The following is a 26,134-nucleotide window of genomic DNA, read 5'->3' as shown; positions in this document are numbered from 1 at the left end:
TTGGTAGCGAGAGAACTCTGTTTTCATCAAACTCCCTTCAAGACATGATTTTAATCTTCAGCAGTAAGTTGGACAAAACATTGAACAGAAGTTATTCAACTCACTCTAGGCTACGATTCCCAATGTCTCTTTCCCCACTGAAGCACAGCCTGCTCAGACCTTCAGTGAACACCCAACTGCTCCCACGCTTCAGCTCCCAGTAGGGAAGGTTAGTTGCAAAGCAGAAAATGCTCCTGCTACACAACAGGCAGATAAAAAGCTGCTGCCCACAAATTGTTAAATAACGTAGACGTTTTTCAATGACTGAAAACATTCAGATGTTATCCCACTGCACAAAACGCCACAGAGAAAAAAAAAAAAAAGATTAAAAACCAGAAGATTTTTAAGCTGGTATTTTTATTAGAACTCTCTACATAAAGCACCTTTGCCTGCCTTAAACTTACAGTACTTCTCTGAACATTGCTTTTCGGTAACACAGCACAAGATGCTTCAAACTACTCTGCATTTCTTGATTTGGACACTGCCATCCTGACAGCTTGCACAATGGCATCCTTATCAATGCCAAACATCTTCAGGAGCTCAGCTGACTTCCCACTGCGTGGTACATGAGACACAGCCAAGCGATTGACTGTGATACCAGGCTCACCCACTACTGCAGCGCACACTGCTTCTCCAATGCCACCTATGAAAAAAAAAAAAAAGTCAAACAGGACATACATCTGAATGCTTCAACAGGCAACATATAGATTGCATCTGAGTGGCCCATTTGTGAAATGAAAACAATTCCCTATTTCAAAGACATTCTGAGGACAACCAACCTGACATTTCTGAAGTACTTACAAAGCGGCAGTAAGAAACATAGATGGCTCAAGGGCATAGAACAGTCAGGAAGCCTTCACCACTTCAGCATCAGCCACTGAGGGCCAGGTTTAAAAATATATTTAGACCGAGAAGTATTTACAAGTGTGTTTAATGTGCTGAAAGTCTTAATTCCCACCAATCTGCACGGCATTTAAGAGCTCCATCTTTTCACAGTGCCTGTACATGCTGCTAGGCACCACTCCAGGTTATGTAGTATGTTCACAACCTTTGCTTAGAGCTCAGTTCGGACTGAATCACCACCAGTCACAGGGACAAATGATGCAACGGGGAACTGCGTGGCGGCAGAGAGACGCCGGACGCAGGAGTACTAGGGACGAAGAACACACAGGACTACTGTCAAGAGCATGTGCTCCCAGACCTGGTAGGAGACACCCTGGTGCTGCATTCCAGTTAGGATGTATCCAGGAACGCGGGGCTTTTCACAGCTTCAGGCATGGTGCGATTTAATCAGTCAAACTTCGCCTCCAGCCAGAGGCACCGCCAGAGATGTGGGTGGTAAGATCAGCCTGACGAGGGCTCGCAATGCATTCAGGCTTGTGATGCGTGTACACTTGACCTTCCTTGATTGCATCACACAGAGAAAGCTGTGCCAGTGTAAACTGCATGTTCATCACCTCAGAGTGTGATGATTTTGCCTCCTTGCAAATCTGCAATATTTGTCCAGATTTGAAAGATATACCAGAAAATTATGAGGCTCAGTGATGCTATCACCGTCCATAGTCTGGAACAAAACCATGGTATAACCAGCACTTATGGTAACACCAGCTCACTTCAGACACCTGGCAAGAGTGTCCGAAGTGTATCCTACACCTTAATGTAGGATAATATTCCCGTAACTGCTAATTTCTATCAGTAGATATCTACAGTATCTACTAATGCCACAGATCACAGCTGCCCCTCTGCGAATTTCTCCATCTCCCCCCAAGAGGAGCAACCCTGACATGCAATTCACAACAGCTGCTCTCTGTTTGCATATGGCCTCATCTTCACAGGTCACGTTTGCACAGGCAAACCCCTGGAAACCTGTGCAAACAAGGCATGTCAGAGAGCAAGCGGCAGCACATTATGGAGTTAACTCCAGCTGGTGGCTGGTCACAAGTGGTGTTCCCCAGGGCTCAGTATTTGGACCAGGTCTGTTTAATATCTTTATCAATGACCTGGACAAGGGGATCGAGTGCATCCTCAAGTCAGTTTGCAGACACCAAGTTAGGCAGGAGTGTCAACCTGCTGGAGGGTAAGAAAGCTCTACAGAGGGATCTGGACAGGCTGGATTGATGGGCTGAGGCCAACGGTATGAGGTTCAACAAGGCCAAGTGCTGGGTCCTGCACATGGGTCACAACAACCCCATGCAGCACTACAGGCTTGGGGAAGAGTGGCTGGAAAGCTGCCTGGTGGAAAAGGAGCTGGGGGTGTTGGTCAACAGCTGGCTTACCATGAGCCAGCAGTGTGCCCAGGTGGCCAAGAAAGCCAACAGCATCCTGGCTTGTATCAGAAATAGTGTGGCCAGCAGGACGAGGGAAGTGATTGCCCCCCTCTATTTGGCACTGGTGAGGGTAGATGTGGTGCTGAGGGGCTGTAAATGTGGTGCTGAGGGACGTGGTTTAGTGGTAACCTGGCAGTGCTAGGTTAACGGTTAGGCTCAATGATCTTAAGGGTCTTTTCCAACCTAAATGATTCTATGATTCTCTAATTCTAAATATAATCCTGGCACAGAAGCTCGTGGAGTCTTATAAAGACTACTCTGTTTCTACCAAGAAGCATTTTAACTTAAGATTTACTTAGGAATCATCTTAGAAATTGCTTCTCGCATGCATCATGCACTTACTACCCTCAGCTTAAGAACTTTATCATATACCAGCAACAGACTGAAACAGCCTGCAAGCAGGCGCAGTGAAGGAACAAAAAAAGACTCCAATGAGGATGTAAAGCATTCTGGTTCTTCACAAGCCCCGATCTGCTCTTTTATAGTAGTGGAAAAGAAAGACAGAGTTTATCCCAGAAGGACTGCAGAAACTGCCAAACCATCTGATTTCAAGCAAGCTGGAACCAAGCTTTTGGACACAGGGAAAACTTAAGAAACCTGCACAGCAATGGTCTCTCTTACAATTCAACAAACTGCAAAGCAAATGCTGTAAAGCCATTCTGAGACCACTCTGGGCAGAATCACTGCACCACAGCAGGAGTTTACATTTTCACTGGGAACAAATGAATCAAGACTTCACTTGGACCAAGCATACAGAAGGGCACACAAAGCCAAGTTAATCAGAAAGGCAGCCCTGATTAACCCATTATCTTGGGAAACTTTCAATCCTCAGTGTCATCTTCTAATCATAACAACAATGAAAAAGGCTAAAACCTCTTTTGCTTTAATTGAATGACAGCAAGAAGTCCCATACTTCTCTCTCAGGTCAGAAGAAGCTGTAAGCTTCCAGCACCTGGGGAACAACTGTGTGGGCCATGACCTCCTGGACCCAACTCACCTTCGTGGTAATGGTCCTCAACAGTGATGATTCTGCCTTTGGTTGCTCTTGCATTTTCAAGTATTGTCTTCTTATCCAGGGGCTTTATAGTGAAGGGATCAATCACACGGATGAAGATTTTTTCTGCAGAAATAGAATTAAATGATTTGCTACATGAATTTGGAGAATGCAAGACAATGCAAGTGGTCCAGGCAGCCCTCTGAGATCTTTAGAGCTATTACGAAAATCGTCCAAACTCCCAGATATCTGTACTTAGAGCTTGTCTACCACAGAATCCAAACAACCCTAATTTTTGTAGGTATTCTTTCTTCATGCACTTTGTAAGACACAGATATCCATCCATTCCACAGACAAAACTTTTGAGGCTGCAAAGCCTTGAATAAGTGACCCAAGGTCACTAGGAGTGTCCGTCAGTAAAACAGTAACTTAACCGGCCCTCCCACAGGTAACAGCAGAATCTAGTCCCGAAATCCTTCTTATTCAGACCATCAACCACAATTTCTTTCCCAAACCTTTATTTTACCTTTAACTTTATTGTCAATTCAAGCACAACTTCCTCCTACTTCTTTGGTCTGTAGGCATTCTGAATTCTTCATTGCAGGCTGCCCACCTATCAGGTATGCCTGTTTGAACCGCCCCAGCCCTGACTGCAGCACCCTTAAGTTTGGCATCAAAACCAGAATTTGTCCTGTCATCACAAGGCAGGCCCAAATTGCTTATTAAGGCTATGTACAAATGGCAATTGTTTATAAAGAATAGCAAGTTACATGAGGCTTTGTCTGATCTTGGCTAGCCAAACACTGAGTCAACTCTTATTGTACATAAAGAAGCCCTATGTTATGTTGACAGAAGGCCCTTTAGTGGCCATTATATTTTAGGTATTAGACACCGCCTCTACACTAAGGGACTATGTCTCCATAGCTGGTTATTCACACTTCAAGATCAGCAGAGCATAGCAAAGCATGGTGAATGCAGGAAAATAATAATAATATTTCAGAAAATACAACTTTCAAAGTGTCCTAAATCTGATGGCTTAACATCCTGACAAAATATCTGTCCACCTAGATACAGCATACAAAGCTACACATAAGCCACAGGCAGCATTAATTGTATTATCTCCTACTACTTGTAATCTCTTCCTGGGTGCAGGCTACTGACTCACAGATGGATTTTTGATGGCTTCTTTATCTTCTTATTTCATTGAAGGATTCTTATCTCCTCTGTGAAATGCCAGCGCATTTGAGCACTACCATAGAATTATTGCCTCCCACGCTAGTTAAAAGTTGATACGTTCATTGAAAAAAAAAAAAAAAGTTAGCAGTGAACCACATCTATCCAAAGGTACTGCATATCAACAGCATTGTGTAAGAGCACACCAGTTTCCGTGGCTCAGCTGACAAGCTGCATTTTGTTAAGTGGCTGCAGCCTGACAGCATTCTATTGTGTTGGTACCCTAGCCCACCCAAACAATATGCCAGGGAACGATCACTCCTGTTCTTACACACTTCCTCTAAGATTCTGCCTGCAGGGCACTTTCAGACAGATCAGCAATTCTGAGGAGACTTTGATCTGATCAGTTTGGCAGTTTTCATGGCTACTAATGCTGCTAAGCTAACTAAAAATCTACTCAATTAAGCAAGATTGGCAGATGCAATGTTGCACTGTATCAGCTTAACAGGTGACCAGCTGTCTGTAACATTTTAATTAATGTTTACCAGTACAAAGGGTGAGCAGTTAGGCTGAGTGGTATCGATTTCTTTGCTGTGTTAAATGATAAAAAAGGAAAAAAAACACCGAAACATAATCTGATCACCTTTTCTCAGCTGCTCTGCTGCAGCCAGAGCCTCATGCAGAGTGACTCCTGCTCCAATCACAGTCACTTGGTCATCCTTACTCTTCAGAACCACCTGCAAGAAAATGTTTCCGTGTATTTTTAACAATAAATCTTACTGATATTTCTAACATTTCTGGAGATTTTTCTTAGGAAGATTGAATCTTTGGGATTGGAATTCTTTAGAGGGAAAGGGGCTTTTATAGGAGGAATTTTACATATTTTTTCTGATTGTATTTATCTGGGCAATATTTACCTTTGCCTGCCCAATATGGAAGTCCTCATTGTTGTTGTAAATGACAGGATTTTCAGGACGACTAGTTCTTATGAAACAAATGCCCTGTTTCCAAAATAAACATGTTATAAGTTACAAAACCAGAAAGGCGTTCACATGCTAGTTTGTAAACACTAAGAAAAAAATACAGCAAAATGACTTTTTCTTTTTGTCTGTTTTTCACCCTTCTACGTTACCTGTTTCTGCCGAGTAAACTTTTCTATGCTCCCCCCCCTCCCCAATTCTCATTAGTCCTTTTTCAATAGCTGTTTTTTTCAGATATTACAATACAGTTAACTACTTTTTAGAGTGTGCTGATAACTTACAATTTTCTTTCTCATTCCAAGATCTTTATTTCTCTTTTGTTCTCTTGTGAAAATTAGAATCTTAGAACTTTACCATATATGTGCAAATTTTACTCTAGCGGCTTTAAAGCTAAAGAAGAAATGCTCAGCTGAAAGCAAGGAAAAATGCTTTCCATCAGTTAATGTTCAGATGCCCTTCCAAAAGTAACAAACCAGTACTTAAATCTAATCTCTCCCTCACACTACCTTACACTCCTTTCCCTTACAAGCTCCATCTTTTTTTCACAACCACTCATCACATTTGTTACATACCAAATTTGCACACTCCTTCACTTAAAAGTTGTACTAGCATGACTGAAATTTTTCAGATTATTTGCTCTTTTCTCAAGGTAAATTTCTATGGCAGCCAAAAGAAGTACCAATCAAGGAGATGATCTGACCCAATGCTACCAATGACACTTGACCATTATTATGTCAAATTAGCTGAAGGTAAGAGAGATCAGAAACCCTGCCACAGCCACGTAAGAAGTCTTAGTTGTCTTCAGCCACAGTGCAATTTAACTGCAATCCATCACTGGCAACAGAGGAGCAAAAGATGACCAATGAGACTGTCAGCTAGCGTAAGCACCAGCTCTCAGTAGCTCCAAAGACAGTAGACTGCCTTAGACTACTGGAGGACCTGACTCCTGAGCTTTCACGTACAGGCACTTGATGATCAAAATCCTCAAGATAAATTTATCTTTCCATATCCAGCTTCAATTTTGACCCCAGAGATATCATACTAGGAGTGTACTTTCTGTAAGTTTGCAAAAGACCAACAAGAGTTACACTTGCCCTTATTTCTGAGCCAATTTAGACCCGAACTGCAATTGCTGTGTAATCATCTACATCTCCCCAAATCTAGCCCACAGCATTCCAGACTGTTCATTCTGCAATAGCCTGAATAGAATGTCTGCAACCTTTCCATGCAAAGAAAACATCCCCCTGCCACGCTGGAGCCTTTGAAAGAATTTATGTGGGTAGAGACATGCAAGAAACATGCCAGAAGCAACAAAAGAAGTACAAAAAAAAAAAAAAAATCATTATCTGGCCCAGAAATACTGTGATGCAAACCTTGGTGTTGGCAGCTATTTCTACTGCTTTTTCAGTGGCTACAGCATCGCTAGGGTAAAACACAGTGGCAGTGGGAATAGCCCGGAACATGGACAGATCCTCCAGTCCCATCTGAGATGGCCCATCCTCACCTAAAAGAATTAAACCAGGGTTACAAAAGAGTAAGTGCACACTTTTGACAATCACACAACATAGCAGTGAGGTTCAATGTAAACCAGAAAAAAAAAAAAGTATAAAATCAGGCACACACAGGACATGCAAGTCTACCTGCTTGAGAAAAGAATCATCTTCTCTTTAAACTTGGAACCATCTAAACAGTAAATAAAGATAGAAAGAGACTAAAAAGAAAGAGAACGGGGGTTAAAATGAAAAAATAGAAAATAAAGTATAACAATAAAACAACAGAAATGAAAGACAGCCAAAGTAGGAAGGGTACAGATATAGAAAGAGGGTCACAAGATACCTGAGCATCTTCAGATTTACATGTACTGAGTCTGCACAAGCAAAAATTGTACTTGTCAATAGTGCTCCTCTAGATTTAAACTGCTGGAAATGTGAAAGGAGAATTGCATGTCTTCCATCAGAAATGGAGAATGCACTTGGTACAACCACTGTCAAATTCTTAGGCTCACTTCAAGATTAAATGAAGGGTATGTATTTTCAATGCTATAAGAAGTCTTTTAATGAGCAATAGGACATCCATGTTGTTAGTGTAACAACTCAAGTGCCTCATGGCATAAAATGGAGATCTATAAGAATCGTTAGCCAGAACATGTGCTGGATGCCATGATTTTCCACCGTTAAAGAAACAAGCACCACAACACCACCCGCCCCCAATGACCTTATGTAACGGTGCTCTGGGAATGGCACTGTTTCAAAGCAACCACGCAAAGAGTCCTGAATCCAGTCATGTCACAGCCTGCAGAGCAGAAGCAGGGCAATAAGCCATCCCACATGCACCCACTACCTGTTACTCAAGAAGGACAAGTTCATGAGGAAGGAGGAGAGTATTTTCATAAGAGCAGCACAAAACTCTGAAGAACTTTAAACATGTTAAAAAAAAAATAAAAATCAATCATTGAACTCTGCCACTATACACTACTACTAAAGTAAGCATGAACCAGGAAGAGAGGGTGTCTCAGCTTTCAGTCATGACATGAAAAAAATTCTCAACACCACAGTTTCTAAATCTGTATGCACTCTGACTGAATCAGTGGGATCTCAGTGGGCATTTTCCTTTCCTAAAGTGCACCCACACAATGTATACATAGAAGAGAAGTGAAATTATGAAGAACAAAATTAATGGGTACCTGAATCATAATCTTACCCAAGGTAAAGAGCGTACTCATGCTTATCCCGATGTTGCTAACGTGGTGCCAATAATAACCATGATTCCCAGTTCATACCAGTAACTTATAGACTAGCACTAAGTTGAGTTTGGCCACATCTTTACAAAATCCTGATTTATGTGGTTTTAGAGTAACACAGATCAAAAAAGACTAATCTTCAATTACATCTACAAAACCTACATTCATAGCTTAATAAAAAAATGTGAGTGCTTAATATGAACACTAACAAATGTCTAGAATATAAAACTGGTTGTCTAAACAATTGATATTCCTATTTTTGACACTATGATTTCTTTCCCTAATTGTTCAGTTTGGAAAATATTTATTTTCTACTATTCTCTTATGACCTTGAAAATGTATTTAATGTTTCATTAGATGTTTTGGTCCATCAGCAACTATTGGTCTAGGAGTGAACTTAGTACAAGTTCAGAAGGTCATTGTGACAGTTATTTCTCATGAATTTAGTGGGTCCAAATTTCAATGCAGCAGAAGCCCAGGTCTACCTAGAACTGCATACATAAAACTTCAATTTTCACCACAGATCCAGTTAGGATTCTGAATCCCATGCAGGTCCACAGTTCTACTAGGGAGTACCCTTAATTCATACCCTTCCATTTAAAATTGAATTTTCTAACTGATAACGGATTTTTCTCTGAATTACTTTCTTTTACAACTTGGTTGCACAACTTTGGGTTCAAATTCTTTTTTGAAAAATTAGAGTTCAGACCTGAATCAGATTTGTAGCTCAAACAACTTTATAAGGCTAAGTATGCACTCCACAATCACAGCTCCCAGCAGAACATTTCAAGTGCTGAAAATTGAAACTTGGAAGTGTGGTTCTAGGAGACAATTCACGTAGCCCAAAGGAATTGTATCTTCTTAAATGAGCAAAGACCAAAGCTAGTTGGCTTTTGCACTTACACCCTTTGCTCTTTGCTAAAAGACTTAAACTGAATTGAACTAGACTATGATGAGGTGGGAGGACTGATTTTAAAAAGAAAGAGGCTTGTAATAGATTCCCTCCCTTAATGACATACACAAGCCATAATCTGATATAACTCTACTTACAGTCTCCGCTACTAAAGCATACTCTATACTGCTGCAAGTTAAGCTTGAGGTTCTGGATAAGACTACACACGTTTATGAAGCATCTTTAAATCTTCACTAATATTACAAGTTAATAACTATTTTGCTTTAAACAAAAACCCTAACCCTCCCCCAAACCATACTGCTAGCCAAAACTATTCAATCGACTGAAATATTGACGTATGCAGAGAGGCTTAATTTACTACCCCTGTCAGCTCTCCCTCTCCTTCTTTTCCCCTACAAATACCTAGTAGTTTTTCAAGCATGAATGTCTGCTGTTATTTTTCTTCTTGGTATGCAAGTCTGCTCCTGTTTTCATGGGTGATGTCTATGCATTTCATTAAAAAAACAAAACTCCCTTCCTCCCTCAAACCAAAAATTACACGCCAATATGATCTGACATGTACTACACAGTTATGATGGGAAGCAAAGACCAGAGAAGGCACTGCCAATTTCCTGAATTATACAACAGCTTCACAGTTCCTGTTTCATTAGTAGTCTGAGGTTTTCGGGTTTTTTAATCAACATATTAACTGCTCCAGTAGTAAGAAATATCAAGATAAGTGGAAGCAATTATTTCGTATCTTCAAAGGCATAATAAAACAAAAATATTTATCCCTTTAAAGTGGTTTTGAGATTGGCAGACAAGAGCACCTGTGCAAGAATAAGTATCATTAGTTTCTCATTTTAGGGACTAAGGTACACAACTATTCTCATCACAGAGGATGTCAACCACAAAGATGGAAAGGAACCTAAGCTCTTCACTTTCAATCAAATCCCTTTATATCACTCTATACCTTGCACAGTGGAAAAACTTGTAGGGAAAAGACCCCTTTTTACCAGGCCAAACAGATAACTTACCAATAGAAACACCACAGTGCGACCCACAGAGATTGATGTTACTCTCGGAGATGGCAGCCATACGGATCTGGTCAAATGCCCGTGTGAAGAAGGTAGCAAAGGTGCTGGCAAAAGCAACAGTTCTGTCACGAGTGGCACAACCAACTGCAATGCTCACCTGAAAAGAGGGAGATTGTACAGGAACAGTGAATTCCTCATTTATCGATTGTCTCCAAGAAATCACCTGTGGGACTTCCTACCGTAAAACTTTAATCTGCATTGAGAGCTTCTTGCTAAAAATCTGTCCAGTCCTGCTGTTAACTGTTGGCCTTTCCAAAAAAGAAAGGAGGTAACTCACTCTTCCAGCATCTATCCTCTAGCATCTCTTCTGCTCCTTGCCTCAACTGCTAGCTGTTATCGTTGATCCTTACCGGCAGCTTCTTTTCTTCATGTGCTCCAAACAGCCATTCACAGAGTTTTAAGACTTATTCCCCCCTCTTTCTTTTTCTGGATCAGAGGCTTACACTTTCAGTCCAAAAGACATGGTTTTGTTATCTCCAGCAGACAAAAATTATCATTACTAAGTGGGAATGGATTTACCCGTGTTATTTTTACTGGTATTTACTAAAAGGGCCTTTCTTCAGCAAGATGGAAATTAGAACAAGGTCCTTAAATTGTTTATTGCTACAATTACCCTATACATTTATTTTAAACAGAAATTAGTCTGCTCTTCATGGCAAATCGGTAAATCCAAAATACCTGACTCAATCTTGTAAAACTACCCTAGTATAAAATTTGCAAGAGACAGTCCGTGGGTTCTTTGATTATAAATCATTAAAGACAACAACAAATTTCTGCCTAAATTTGTATGTTTAATTTCATTTGCTTCATTGAACCCATACAGGTGGCAGCTGAGGACTCAAACAGATGAGTTATCAAATTATTTTAGTCCTTTCTGTACAAATTTCATCAGGCTAAATTTACTAAGCGTTTCTCTGTCCTCATTTTTATAGACCAGTCTAGCGTAGAACTCATTGTCATGTTGTGACATTCTATTTCCTGTGATGAAAATAAAAAAACCCCAACCAACTAAAAAGTCTTTCAGAGTTAAATCTCTAGAAATCACTGTGGAAAGTATTGCTGTTGTTTACATGTTGCCATCTCCTTGTGTTCTGCTGAAACGCAGACAATATGATCACAAAAATAAAAAAAGAGGGAGATTTAGGAAAGAATGAATAGAAGCACTCCTATTGTATTACATTTGTAAGCTTTTGCCATAGCCTAGATTTTCCCTAAGAAGTGAGCAAGTCAAATTAAATATCCACGAATACACATGCTAAAAGCAAATATTAAAACCCTAATCTCTGAGGACTCAGACTGAACAGTCTCAGATCCTGCTGTGTAATACCAGTATTTCATAAAACCGAGAGACCAGTTACCATGTTCTGCTCAGCAATGTAGCATTCAATGTAGCGATTGGGATGGTCTTTCTTAAAAAGCTCTGAGAAGGTGGAGTTCTTTGTATCTCCATCCAAAGCAATCACTCGATCATTAGCATGGCCCAGTTTTGCAAGTGCAACACCGTAAGCTTTGCGGGTAGCCCACTAGGAAAAGAAAAATACAGCAGTACTGTTATAACTTTCTGTTTCTAAGAAGTTGGGTTTTTTTGCATTTTATTGTTTTCCCATGAGTGCATGCACATACAATTAAAAAAAAAACATAAACCAAAACACAACCAAAAAAATTTACATATATCAAAAGCACATATGAGAACAGTGACACACAGAAGAGTAAACACAAAAAGAAAAATACAGTGAAGCATCAGGACACACATCTGTGCTAAAATCAGCAACTCCCTACCAATCCAGCTAGGAAATTTTGAAAACCTTGGTTTCCAATCATGGAAATTCACTGAACCTCGTGGAGTTTCTTTAATTTTAAATACACATAAAATAGTCTGGATAATTGATAATTATCACAAAACAGAGTGATTTGAGTCTTTATACTTTAATATATCCTTTCAGTACCCAGTGAGTTGAATGCCTGTGCCACACGACAGAGGTAGGTGTTTAGCAGGATACTCAAAACAGGACAAAAGAGGTTGGCAGTTGAAATCATAGCAAGGGATAACACAAAACCTCCTGCCACCCATTAAACAGTCTCACACTTCAAAGATATCTGACAGTCAGTGAAAAAGGAAGGGAGTACCTTTTCTCCCACTTTGTAAGATGGTGGAGATGGCATCTTAATGTTTCTAATATTTACTATAGGTGCATCTTCTTCTGGGAGGGCTGGAGAAAGCTTTTTCTTATTTTGAATTTTGTCATCTATTTCCTGAATGACTTGTTCAGCCATGTTTTTTGGAAGAGGCTTTCCATGCCAGCTTTCCTTATCTTCAACACCTGTGTATTTAAAATTACATTACTAATAAGAAAAATATAAAAACTATTTAAGTTTTCAGTTGAAGATTTTACTCAGATAAAATAGCAGGAGCATGACAGTCTAGTATAGTCTTCCAAGCAAGAACTTCCTTATTATTCCCACTGTAACAAATTACAATAGTATTCAATTCCATTAAGACAGACATGTTTAAATACAGAAGAAGAATAGTAAAATTCCATATATTCCAAACTAGTGACGAAATTCCAGCATCTTCTACTGAAACTGTTTTTAAACTGGCACCTAAAAAGACCAGGTCTGTAAGTGTGGCAAGAAGTAAACAGTAAATCAGTGTTAACAGTTAACATGAAATTTCAACAGCTAGGCCTAAATCAACAAACTCAGCTAAGTTTCAAACAACAGTTAACCAAGCTGTCTAATTCAAACAAGACCTGAAGTTTTACAGCTTTATTTTAATAGCTTCTGAAGACTCATCTTTGTGCACCCAGCACTAACAGCAAAATTACCTCTCTGGCTGATACGCTACTTTTCACTGAGTAAGTCACAAAGAATAATGAATTTTTCTCGCTTACTCAATGAAAAGGAATGAAGATATTCACTGCTGTTATTAATATTTAGCTGGTCAGAAAGAAAATTCAGAGTGCTGATAAAAGCTGTAGCTGAACAAAATCATGGCAACCCCTGACACATTGAATATGCATTTACTCCATTCTACCGATACAAAGCTCAGTAGCTAGCACATATCTCACTTTCAGGAACCAAAATAATTTTATTAGCACTAACTCTGTTGAGAACTATAAAGAGTTTGAAAGACTTTCTGCATGCTGTTGCTCAAATGTGTAGGTGCACATCTGCCCCCTAGACAATGACATTTAGGTAAAGTTTCACACCATGTGAAAACTACAAGAGGATCTTAGAGGCATCATGAACTCCAAAATTTAAACAGCTGCTAACTTATGAAGCAATTTATATGGACTACTGTAGCCTGTATCTCAATGAATACACATCAGATCATATGAAATAAGCTACCTGGTCTTACTACAAGTTATGTACCACATCTCATGCAGGTTTGTCAAAACTGTAAATGCAGAATGTGTTCTCATTTTCTATGCATTTATACTGCCTGGCTGGTAACAAGCAGACCCAGTTGTCTGCAAGGTAGGGAGCACAGAGCTTCTGTAACAAAGTTACCCCCTTCTTTGTCTCACAGTAGTCTCTCTGAGCCTAGGGATCAAAAGCAAGTCAAGAAGGTTGCCTTCTTTTGCTAGGGCACTTTTCAAGACCAAGTCATATGGTCCAATGTTCCCCGCTGCTCCTGGCCATCTTCCAGACTAGAAAAGACTTTTTAAAGAGCAACAATTCAAGTACAGCTGACAGCAGAGGAAATCCTACTCTGCAACTGGGGATTTGTAAAAGCCCAGTCACCATGGAAGCGCACCTGGCTGGATAATGTGAAGAACTGAGTGCCACATCTTTGCCTCCTTCCAATAAAGCGTCAATCTAATGTACTCCAGAAGAAAAAGTAACAAAGGAAAAAAAAACATAGGATGAAATTCTGAGTTTTCAGATTGTATGGTAGTATGATCAAGTCAAAAAAACTGATAGGATACCAACTTTTTTCTAATGAAACGTTAAACTTCTATATTTTTTAATGATTGCACCTTTATTGCAGCACTATGTACATATTATATACACATGTATATGCAAAGCAATAAATATTTTATTACCTGATATGCCTTTGCCTTTAAAAGTCTTCGCAATGATAGCTGTTGGCTGATGTTTGGCCTGACCAAAGGCTTTGCAAAGTTCCTCCACACTGTGTCCATCAACGATGATAGCATGCCAGCTAAGAACACAAACAGATCAACTCTTTCTAAAGGGTTTTAGCATGTGACACTCTCTGGTCGTCAGCAATAACAATAACGAATACTAACTTCATTCCAATGCAGTGTCTTTTTAAGAGACCCAAAGTATGCCAGAAACATGAACTAGCATTCGAGATCATAAAATATCATAGTCCCTTTTTTATAACGCAATATGAAACACAGAGGTAGTAACAGCTACTAGCAAAATTCACAGCCCATAGATAAAGTATCCTAATTTCTTCAGATGTAGTAGCCATTTTTAATCACAAGAGCAAATCAAACATCTAGAAATCAATTAAAAAACTGACAATAAAAGTTGATTAAAGTAATGAAAATGGCTGCTATTGTTTCTGACAGTTTTTTATCATGGATTTTTGCATCTACACAGAAATATACATTTCTAACCTAAATGAAAGCCAATACACAAAGAATCCTCTTACAGAGTAATGGCTTCCATGCCCTTTTTTCTGATCTACTTGCTATGACAGTACATTTGGTTATACAAACAATTATAAAATCTGTATTTAATATGATAAAAACTGTGTTAAGATGCTCTAACAAATTTATCTGAGTTAGCAGTCCTTTTATTTTTCTCCTAAACAAAAAATTCTGCCACTTTTAGTATCTCTGCTGTACAAATAAAGATGACCAATATCAGACGCTATGAAAGATGCTCATTTGAAAAATTCTGAAAAGCAAATAATACGTATAATTTCAAATGGGAGACTATACTGAACTTCTTCCAATCACATACCCAAAGGCTTCACAGCGTTTCTGGTAAATTTCAACCCGATGCTGCAGAGGGGCAGGGTCACTCTGTCCAAGTCGGTTAATATCAAATATAGCAACCAGATTATCAAGCTTGTAAAACCCAGCAAAGGCCATTGCCTCCCAAACAGAGCCTTCAGATAACTCTCCATCTCCAAGCAGACAATACACTCGATAGCTAGACGAAGAAATTAAAAAAAATAATTAAGTTTGATGCGTAAGCCAAATTAAATCAAAAGCAAAACCCCTCTAACAATTCATAGTAAGAATTCACTCTTTTTCTATTCCAAACTCAACTCCCGTTGCTCAATGCATTCACCTCAGATAACCTTACACAACCTTAGACAAATTAAATTAAAACACTTCTGAGCTGTCACACATGAAAAAAACTAAGATGAGAAATACAGTACTCCTTTTCAAACCTTTGTCTCAAGAAAATCAGGTCTTAAGCCTCCTATTGCAAGGCTTGAATGAGCAGGCCCATTGAACACCGTCACTGTGACTCAGCAAGATCACTAACAATGCGTGAAAGGCTACCGTCTGCTTCCTCATTCTTACCGTATCCTCCCTGGAAGGACGACCAATAATTTAATTTCAGGAAACTATAAATTGAGGATGAACTCAACTACAGATTAAAGCCTGCTGCATAACCGAATTCAGGAAAAAGGCAACCAGCATGGTATGACCTTGTAGACTACTTCTCCAAACACTGAAGCTTTTTATTTAGGTAAAACTCAACTAGCAGGAGTACTGCCTAATCTCTGTGGGATTCAGCCACTGTATTTTTCTTTTATTGCCACTCTCTTTTTTTGGATGACAAAGCTTTATAAATGTTTATTACCTATTAAAATTAAAAAAAAAAAAACCACAACAGTAAATTAGCCTCCAAATACATAATTTTAAAACAAAATAATCAAGATGGCTGTTAGCAATTTTTTTTTACTAGACATTAAGCTATAACAGACTTTTGATCTGAATCCCACCTGCCTTCAGCTAAATCTGAACCCCTTCCACATAAGCTGCTCCCCAGTACTCCATGCAAGACCACCTTTTTCTTATGTCATGTAAGCACTGGTTAGATTCCTTCCACACGTAGCATCTGCTAAACTCAATTAAAATCAGCAAGTCATCTTTCACAGCAATGATTTCAAGCTAGTGAAGTGTAGGACACATTAACTGGGCAGCCTATGCTCGAATGTACTAGAACTGTCACATAAAATATATCAACTACATCAGGCTATTTTCCTCCTCATACAGATTTGCCTTTAGACATCTACTTTTCTTGTCCACAAAACAAATGGCAGAAGCAGTCATTTTTGTCTCTATGGAGTCAAGTGCCTTTCTGATAACATTTTGAAGCCCCACTTTATGATTCAATGGTGCTATTACTGACTGTAACAGTTCCTTATCTAGATATGTGTTTTCCATTATTTGTCATCTGACTTCGAACAGGCACACCTCTACTTTGTGTCTTCCTTCTAAGGGGACACATACCAGTCTCAAAACGGCAATCAATTACTCTCTGAAAGTTAGAGGCTGCTCCAACAACTGTCTTCTCTGTTCAGGAACATCACCTTGCAGTGCTGTCAGGTTACAAAAGGAACATACATATGCACTAATTCTTGCTAATCTTCAAATCCTTCATAGTTTCACCGGCAATGGCTTTGTAATTATCAGACTAGCATTCTATCATTTAAAACCTGAATCTGAAATTAGATTTGGGAATGAAGAATAGAATAACGGAGTACTTTTCTTCCTTGATTGAGATAAGAATATAGTTTCTTTTCACATAATATTCCCATTAAATGTCTATAATAATGAAATATGAAGAGGGAATTACCTGGCTCTGTCAAAGAATTTGCCAGTGTATGCCATTCCACATGCAGCACCAAGACCCTGGCCAAGGGATCCAGTAGCCACATCAGTGAATGCTTGTTTCTGAGAGTAAAAAAAAGACAACAGTTATTTTACAGTTTCTTGGTTTGAGAAACAGAGGAACTAAATTCCAGTGCTAGGAGATGGTTCAACATACATCAAAATTCAGCTTCTAAGCCATAACAATACAGTGCAAGTCCCTCCAAATCTTGCCCTGTTCCCCTTCTTTCCCTGCAATGCAAGTACCTTGATGATCAGTGTCACAAGCCAACCAGGCCCTCTGAGACAGAATAGTACCTGTGGCTTAGGAATTTCTCAGCTATGCCTTAGATGGCAAAAGTTAAGAACTGATGATTTTGTGTAAAAAAAAAAAATATAAAAAATTTGAAACAACTGGCTGAGAATGGAAAGACCAATGAGGTGACCAAACTGGATATAAACTCCTGAAATACCTCAAAGCTTCTTAAAGCCGTGCTGGAACTTTATATAAACCGTATTTAAATGGAAAATATTGACATACACGACTGTAGGGGAACTTTACTACAACAATAAAGCTCATTCAAATGCAGACACTGATTCAGTTGTGAAGCCATAAATATCATCATCCTTCTTGTAAGTCTTTATCTTTCCTGTACCATAGCTGGCAACCAAGAATTGCTGCAAAATACATGTGCTTCTTGTTTTGTAGAAAACGCCACCTTATATCAAAGGTTATAAGTACTCACTGGAACTGGGTGTCCTTCTAAGATAGAATCAATTTTCCTCAAGTTCAGTAACTCTGCTTCTTGTAGAAAGCCGGCCTCTGCCCAAACAGAATATAAAATTGGTGCTGCGTGACCCTAGAGAGAAACATAAATTTTAAGCAAAGCACAAGTTTCACAGTATCCTAGTATCAAGGCAAAATTCTACAAAGCTGACAAATCCTGGCATCAGGTTCTTACATCCACTAAAAAGGGATCAAGTTATAAAACACTTTCACAATGCAACATTCACACTGATGCTTGTTTCCAAGTCCCCCATACCCCGGCTTAGAGCACTCCAGATAGCTGACCACAATGAAGATACATGTCCTCAAGAAAATCAACACGAAAGAGTAAGAAGGTCTCTCTCAGTCATGCAGGTCCAATTCCAAAAAGTAGTTTTATTATCCAAATAAAAACCCTTGGTTCCATTTGCGTAGGTACCAGTTTCAAGTACAGAGTACTGTTCGCTAAACCAGCAAGCAGACGGATGAGCAAGTATTATCCACTGAACTTCTTCAATACATACACACTCAGGGTAAGACGCAGTGAATGACAAGAGGCAAAATTTTAAGCTTTATACACTCAGATCCCTGTGGCCAGGTCCAATTGGACAACTGCAGAGTAGCAGTCACCTTCCACCCATGGAGTCAATTAGGAGTCAAAAAAACACGCAGAGGTTTGAAGCCATGTTAGCAACTCTAAGCAGAACCTAGATTCATTCAACCAGATTCATTAGAGAGAGGTAAAGCAAACAAAGAAGTGACTCTTACTGCTTTACCACCTCAGCATTAGCTACTCGCTGCTCATCCAATTACTTATTTCAGAATGGCAATCGAAGTGGCAACAGTTATATCGAATGCAAGGATATACACCATCAGCTACGCAGCACTATTGTAAGCCACCATGTGAGGAACTCTGACTCAAAGATGGAACCTGTCCCACTGCAGTACTTCATCTGCCATTTTTTACATCATTATTTTTTCTGAAGGCCCCTCAACTGCTTTTACGTCATATGATTGCAACGTCCCTGTGATTTGCAAGGGCACAATGCAAAAGGGGATAGAAATGCTAATGGCCAGTCAAGATTGTGGTTTTATGTGTTTTCTGAACCACAGTGGCTTCAGAAGTAGTATTGACCTTAATATCATACTGGCACAGTAGGAATGTGAACTGCCCGCTAGCCTACCATAACTATTTTATATAATGCTCCCTGAAAAGCTGACAGTAATTAGTGCGCATTGTGACGTGACTGCAGGCATAACAGCATGGCTGCATTTAACAAGTAGAGCACAAAAGCTAACTGCGACTTACTCGTTAGAAAATCGGTTATGCCAAAATAAAACAGATGTTAATATCTCGATAGATTTTATAGACAATATAATAACATTATTTAATATTAGAACAACTTAACATAGTGAAGTTAAGACTTAAAGATACATTATGCAGACACTTAAATTATTTTTGAGTTACGCTACAACTAAACTCAAACAGCTTTTATTTGTCACTCTGAAGTAGACAAACTCCAAGCTCTCAAGTATTTTCACTAGACTTCTGTGTAGATGCAAGCATAAGTTAAAGAAGACAAGTCAATTTAATTTACACACAGACATCTCTTTACTGGCAGACTACAACAATATAGTATAACAGTTATGATTTTACCTTTGAAAGAACAAACCGGTCGTTGCTGGCGTTTCTGGGATCTTGCACTTTGTACCTCATGGTATGGAAAAACAGCACAGACATAATCTCTGCTGCACTGCAACATGATGTAGGGTGGCTACAAGTCAAGACAGACCCAAGATTACCACTTCTCATTATTGTTTGCTCAGGACGTATCTTTAAAATACCACTTTACCCGTCCCCTACTCCTCAATATTAAAATACACAGTCTTAAGTGGTTTTGATAACCCACCCCATCTACCATTACCCCAACGCCAATTAGTTGTACTTTGAAACAAAGGCAGCCTTCTTATCTAGTTAAAGTGGATGTTAAAAGATAGACCCTGGTGACAGCTCAAGGACGCGTCATTTAGAGCTCTCTGTTCTTCTTCATGCCAAGGAACACCACCCTAATCAGCAACTGTGAAGCACAGGAGGCAGTACGACCCTGTGCCTGAAATCATACTCTACTGATTTATCTGACAGCAGAAATTCACACTGGTGCAGAGGAAACAAAGACAGATTTCCACAGTACTTTAGCCACTCACTGAGTGAAGGAATTAAAAGTGTGGCGTCATGACTTGTTCAGGCCCTATTGCACAGGCAAGGATTGGTAATGCAAGATTCATTTTCACAGAAAGTTCTGGAACATTTAGAACTGCATAACATAAGTTATACATTAAAAAAAATATATTTATTTCACTGTTAGAGTTGATAGAACTAGAATTCTGATTTCTAAAGAGGGCATTAAGTAATACAGTTATTGCATTTCATCTTATACTAAAACCAGACACAGAAAGTTACTGTCTCCAGTAAACACCCAGATATACATTGTAAAACACTAATTTGCTTAATCTTTGCCTAAGAGAGGAACCAAAATTTTCTACATTTACATCTGTATCAGTTTGAAATACCAAACTAGTTGGTACATCAAACCTTTATAAGTATCTGGGATAGTTTCTCCCATTGAACTATCTGGGACAACTTTTGCAACAGTTTTCAACAGTAGCACAAATTAATACTTCATCTATAACTTAGGAATACACAGGCCCATTTCAGAAGCAACTATGCCATATAGTATAGTTACCAACAAGCAAATATAAAGTTACATGAAGAGGGTTATTTTCCAAGTGGCAAATATTGAATTATTCCAATACATAGTATACATTTCATTTGAAGTGTAATAGAAGGGCACAGAGTTACTTTTACTTATCTATATTACTGTAATTTAAATAACGATCACTGTAGTTCTTAAGCACCTTGAAGGAATGGCACTACTTGAGTGTATCAGCTTTGGCTTTTCACTTGCAGTAAAGCCTGAAAGGGTTAAGAAGTCTCTTTAAAAACCTTTATTGAGTGCGGAAAGTAGCATTTTTCAGATTTTACAGGTATAAATAAGATCATTCTTTACATCAGTGGCTGCTACTGAAGCACAGGAAAGTGAATGATGGACAGTAATAAAGTTATGGCTGCAGAAATCTGCACCAGTTTTGAAGATAACCTGGAGTCTCATCTCAGTTTCTCTTCTACCAATGTTTATTTTATCATCTTTAACACCATACTCTTAAAATACTTGGCCCTACTTGTAAAACAGGACAAACTTACTATGAAAGTGTCACATTTCATTTTGTTTCCCGCATGTACATTTACCATGCATGTTAGGATTAGACAACACTTTCACTAGAACTTTAATCAGAATATTCTCTTCGGGTAGTAATAAACCTTCCCTCCCAACATCCCAGTGCTGAAATGAGAGAATAAGAACATGCAAAACACTAGCAAAATATAAATTACGGTTAGTGTCCACCCTTAGTAAGTACTCACGCACAGGGAACCAAAAGAATTAGCTTTAAACCATGGTTCAAACATATTAGTAAATATTTATGTATTTGAGTTAATCAATAAGCCTTACATGCTTGTTTAAAGCTTTCATTCCTTTAATTTTATTAACTTTATACTTAACCATACTTCTATGAACTCCTGGTCTTGGTAAAAAAAGTTTTAAACAACCTAAAATGGTAGCGTGTGGAAATAAAAAAAAAGGTAGAAAAATTTAATAAATTACCTGAAAATTGGGAAAAAAAATAATCTTGTTAAAACTACAGGTTAATTAAGTTACTTGCTACTAACAGAAGTCACCCAAAATTTAACTACATATTGGATATCAGAAATCATTCGAAAATAAACTACACAATTTTCTTTGAATATAGCCATCTTAAGTACATCTTCTGGTCTTCTATTAACTCATACTTTTCTAATTAGTTCTCTTAAAAGAACTCCTTGTTAAGCCTACCAAAGTGTATTTGGAGCACTTGTACAAGGGGAGAAAAAAACCATAGCAAGTCATCGTCACTATTCTCACACAATCTTCCACATTTTTTTCCTGACTGACTAAACAACCTAGAACTTTGAGATGGTGGTCCAATTAACACAGTTCTCTGCTAGACAGCTTCCATGGAAGAACTGCCTTAAAATTTAAAAGACATCCCTTTAGCAGGAAAACAAATTAAAGTATATTAGAAGACTGAAGTCCTGGATTCACGTGAATCAAGAGTAAAATAATTACTCCAACATAGTTTTGTGGTGTTTTTTTTTTTTTTATTACTCTACATCAAAATTATCGCTCTCTACAACTACCTGAAAGGAGGTTGTAAAGAGGTGGGTGTCGATCTCTTCTCCCAAATGACAAGCAACAGGACAACAGGAAATGGCCTCAAGTTGCATCAGGGGAGGTTTAGGATGGATATTAGGAAAATTTCTTCACAGAAAGGGTTGCCAAGCATTGGAACAGGCTGTCCAGGGAAGTGGTGGAAACACCATCCCTGGAGATGCGTAGACATGGTGCTGAGGAACATGGTTTAGTGGTGGTTTTTGCAGTGTTAGGTTCATAGTCGGACTCGATGATCTTAAAGGTCCCTTCCAACCTAGACGATTCTATGATTCTATGAAAATTTGCATTAGTTCCACCTACATATTTAAACTAAAAAGAACAGTGGTGGAATGTTAAACAGCATACTGAGTGAAAGAGAAAAGCTAAAAAACTGAAAGAGAAAATAGTTTGCAGCAAGTGATCGTACCGCATGTGTCATGGTTTGGGCCACATACATGTTATGAAATTCAACTGCCCCTTAAGAAACTCCTGTAACTTCCACTTTTAAGAATTTAACCATCTAATTCCAGGAAGTCAGGCACTGTTGAAAAACTGCAAAAATTTATCATTAGCTACAAAAGAGACTCTACCAGTTTTGATTACAGCGTCTGCACCACTTATCTAAAAGAAAAACTTCCACACCCAAAAGCAAGTATGTTCAATCTTTACAACTAACTTCATCAATTTTTTTCCTCACCTAAGACATTTTAAGCACAATTTTTTTTCCAGTTCACTGATTTTTTCCACTACAGTTGGTAAAGTACTCAAAGTTATATGTTTGAACATCTTCAGGATTAGACTACCTGATCTTTTAGTTCTTGTTGGCTCTTGTCCAGACAAAGGCTGCACTTTCTTTAACAAAAGTTAGCACAAGTAAAGACTGCAAGAACTGGTGTGTCACATCTACCACAGAACCACTTGTTCTGTTGCAATGCATGCCACAGTTTACAGAAATTACTTCATTGAAGGAAGTAGGCAGGTCCTGTTTTGTTTGAAGTGCTTTTATTGCAAGTATTTCCTTCAGTTTTACAAACTACGCCTTTAACAAACACAAATTTCCCTAACAAGGTCATTTTTTTTTTATTAACTGTAAGCTTCTATTTAAATTTAACTTGCATTCAAACACCTTTCTACATTCTTAGTGTATACCAGCAATTTAAGCAAAACTTACTGTCTCATTCAGGTTTTGGAAAACACATTGATAATATATAGTTGTTTTAGAAACGTATGTGATTTGCTTAACACTGCAACAGACTCTGAATGTCTTTTTATTTTAGGCACATTACTACACCATCATCTTGGTAATCAAATCTCATTAATTAAGAAAATATATGATTTGTCAACTGATTCTTCCCTCCAGAGCACATCTTTCATAATCTGCTCATTATCAGGTTGTGCAATAATTTCAGACTCTACACGACTCTAGTGCTTATTCTTATTCCTAAAATAGAGTGATTAATGAAATGTCTTTGTGCAAGTAGTCAGTATTGTAGCATTCACGAACCAGGAATAAAAAGCTTGAGTAAAACTACTTTTACTGTTTCTTCATCAGTATGGGGAAAATGGGTTTACTATTGAATTTCATGGACCACAGAAGAGAAGCAAAGGCTGTAGCAAGATCCTTACAGCACATCAGGCAAAAGAGAGAAATAATTTTATCTGTAAATAAATATCATACATCTCTGTAGCCTGCTTAAAATACACACTAGATGCTCAAGACTGAAGTTCACGCTCTACTAAGTAGATTTAGCACAATTTTTCTTATCTACAATTTCACACAGGCTTGTGTAATACTGCCAATGCATCGTAGCCTTGAAAAAAAAAAATCAAGAATTAAAAGAGAGACTGTTAGGTATCCTGTACTTCTCTCTTCAGACTGGACCAAACAAGCTACGGCTTTGTAAAAACCCACTCCTCTGGCTAGCCGAGGTTCCCAGTGTCCCAACACTCCATTTTACAGGAAGAACCAAAGCAGCATTTCCATTTGCTGTATGCAAAAGGAATGAGTAAAGTTCAATTTCTGTATGCTTTGAGACAGTGCCATGTGAGGTAGCCCATGCCAGACACAGGGTGGAAAGTATAAGGCAATTCAAAGAAGCTGCTTTAAAACATTTTGCACACCACTTTTCTCCACGCAAACCTCAGCATCCAAAGGATTCCTTCAGATTTCCCCGCGCCCCCCCTCCCCCGTTTTTTTTTTTTTAAGCACTACAGCCAGTTTCAAAGAGGTCCAAGGGAGGAAATTGCAACAAGATGGGATATAGAAAAGAAAGAAGGAAAAAGGCCAGCGTTCTATGTGGAAGCACTTAAATGTATTATTCAAGCAGAAAAAATGGCTTTAATTTTACATGACTAAAACCGGATTGTTCGCAGAGATTTTTTTCCATAGGTAAAGCACGATCAAAGGAAGGATAACCCTGGAATCTGCACACATCAGAGCCTACACTAAATCCTGTCCAGAGGCTTGAATAAACTGCCCATTTGAGACCGCGGGCATTTCACAGATAATCCCACTTGGGCTCACTTGAAATTCTGCGCAGAATTAGTTCCAACTGACGGGCACGAAATGAAAAAGAAACCGCTCGCGCCTCGGGCACAAATTCTTTGGTTTTCAGTCCTGCATCAACTTAGCATTCCCGGCCTCTCTCCGCAGTCACAACACCTCCCCCCGGCCCCGGCCGCCGAGGTGGCCCCCGGCGGGGCGGCTGCTGCCCCCGGGCCGGGCCGGGCGGCCTTTGGCGGGGGGAGCCCCACACCTCACCCGCGCTCCTCACTCTCCGCCGCCATTTCCCGGCGGAGCACCTCCGCAGCAAAGCGGCTTCGCGCGAAGCCCCCGACGTGCCCGGGGGGGGGGGGGGGTGTCCCGGGGCGGGGGGTGATACAGGGGATTTGGCCGTGACCCCCACGGTAACATCCCTCCCCGTCCCCGGCGCAGCGCACGTCCCGCCCCGGGGCGGCCCAGCGGCGTGAGGCACCGATGGCCCCTCAGCATGGCCGGTGTTCTGAGGACAGGGAGGGGTGGGGGGGATCTGCCCTCAGGAGACACCAGTGTGTCCCCGGGCAGCGGGTAACGGGCTGAGGGAGCCCGGGGCTGCCCCTCCCGGCGCCACCCCGCCTCGGCCTCCCCGCTGAACGGACGGATGGGGGACCCGGGCGGGGCGGGCGCCGCGTAGCCCGCGGGCGAACGGCGGGGCCGGTCCGCGGGCCAGGGCTGGGACGCAACCCGCCTGCCTCACTCACCCGGAGCCGGCCGCAGTCGTGGCTTTGATGGAGCTGATGCGGAGCCGGTTGGCCGTATCCTTCAGGGCCTGCAGGGTCTGCTGGTCGGGCTTGTGGTAATCCTCCATGGGGGCGAAGCAGGAGGGCGGCGGCGGCAGCGGGGCTCGGGCGGCGGTGGCACCTGGGGCTGGGCTGGGGCGGCGGCGCTCCGCGAGGGCTGTGGACAGCACGCCGCAGCCGGGCCGTGCGGTGAGGGGGGGAGAGAGAGCGGGCAGGCGCCCCGCCTCCAGCCTGTGCCGACCCGGCCGCGCACACCGCCACCGCCGCCGCCCGCAACAGGGGCGGGGAGAGGCGGGCCCGGCCCGGCGGGGCCGACAGCGCCCCCTGCAGGCGCCAGGAGGCGTCTGTGCGCCCCCGCCGGCGCCGTTGGCGCCATTTCCCCTCCCCGCCCGGCAGTCGGTGAGAGGGGGGGCGGTGCGGCGGCCCCTCACGGCCCGGCGCTGTCAGTGGGGGCGGCCCTGAGAGCTGGAAGCCGCCGGGCTGAGAGGAAAGGGCTCGTAACTCGCCTTTTTCCACCGCTCAAAGCCCGTTCGGTGAAGCCGTTTCAGTGGGTTTCCACCTCAAGCCTGTTCCTGTCTGGGAGAGGACACCACCGCGTCCAGTGCTGCCTAACAGCCACCTTGTTCCTCTGCGGAGTCAGGAGAAATGGTAACAGAATTACCCTGCCTGGCGTCCTTTCAAGAAATAATTCATATTTCTGTAACACGCATTTTTAAAAAAATTTACAGAGACTT

General features: G+C 40.5%; 1 protein-coding gene across 2 annotated transcripts; it reads right to left on the bottom strand.

Annotated features, from left to right (window-relative positions):
* Nucleotides 1–377: 377 nt before the first annotated feature.
* On the bottom strand, nt 378–25,658 carry TKT (transketolase). Of its 2 annotated transcripts, none has more exons than XM_082487834.1 (14): nt 25,362–25,658; nt 19,472–19,589; nt 17,795–17,908; nt 17,035–17,132; nt 15,181–15,372; nt 14,289–14,407; nt 12,370–12,563; nt 11,601–11,765; nt 10,183–10,339; nt 6,887–7,017; nt 5,451–5,534; nt 5,177–5,270; nt 3,364–3,486; nt 378–682 (listed from the first exon to the last, which is right to left on the bottom strand). In XM_082487834.1, exons 1-14 carry the CDS (start codon nt 25,466–25,468, stop codon nt 495–497), a joined length of 1,884 nt encoding a protein of 627 aa, XP_082343960.1. In that variant the 5' UTR covers nt 25,469–25,658; the 3' UTR covers nt 378–494. The 2 variants fall into 2 exon arrangements, with proteins under 2 accessions (XP_082343960.1, XP_082343961.1); XM_082487835.1 differs by lacking the exon at nt 25,362–25,658 and adding an exon at nt 21,440–21,482.
* Nucleotides 25,659–26,134: the final 476 nt, after the last annotated feature.

This window comes from Vanellus vanellus, assembly GCF_965231255.1.
Source record: "Vanellus vanellus genome assembly, chromosome: 9".
In the NCBI taxonomy this organism is placed as follows: domain Eukaryota; kingdom Metazoa; phylum Chordata; class Aves; order Charadriiformes; family Charadriidae; genus Vanellus; species Vanellus vanellus.
This window is presented reverse-complemented; position numbering and strand designations above follow the sequence as displayed.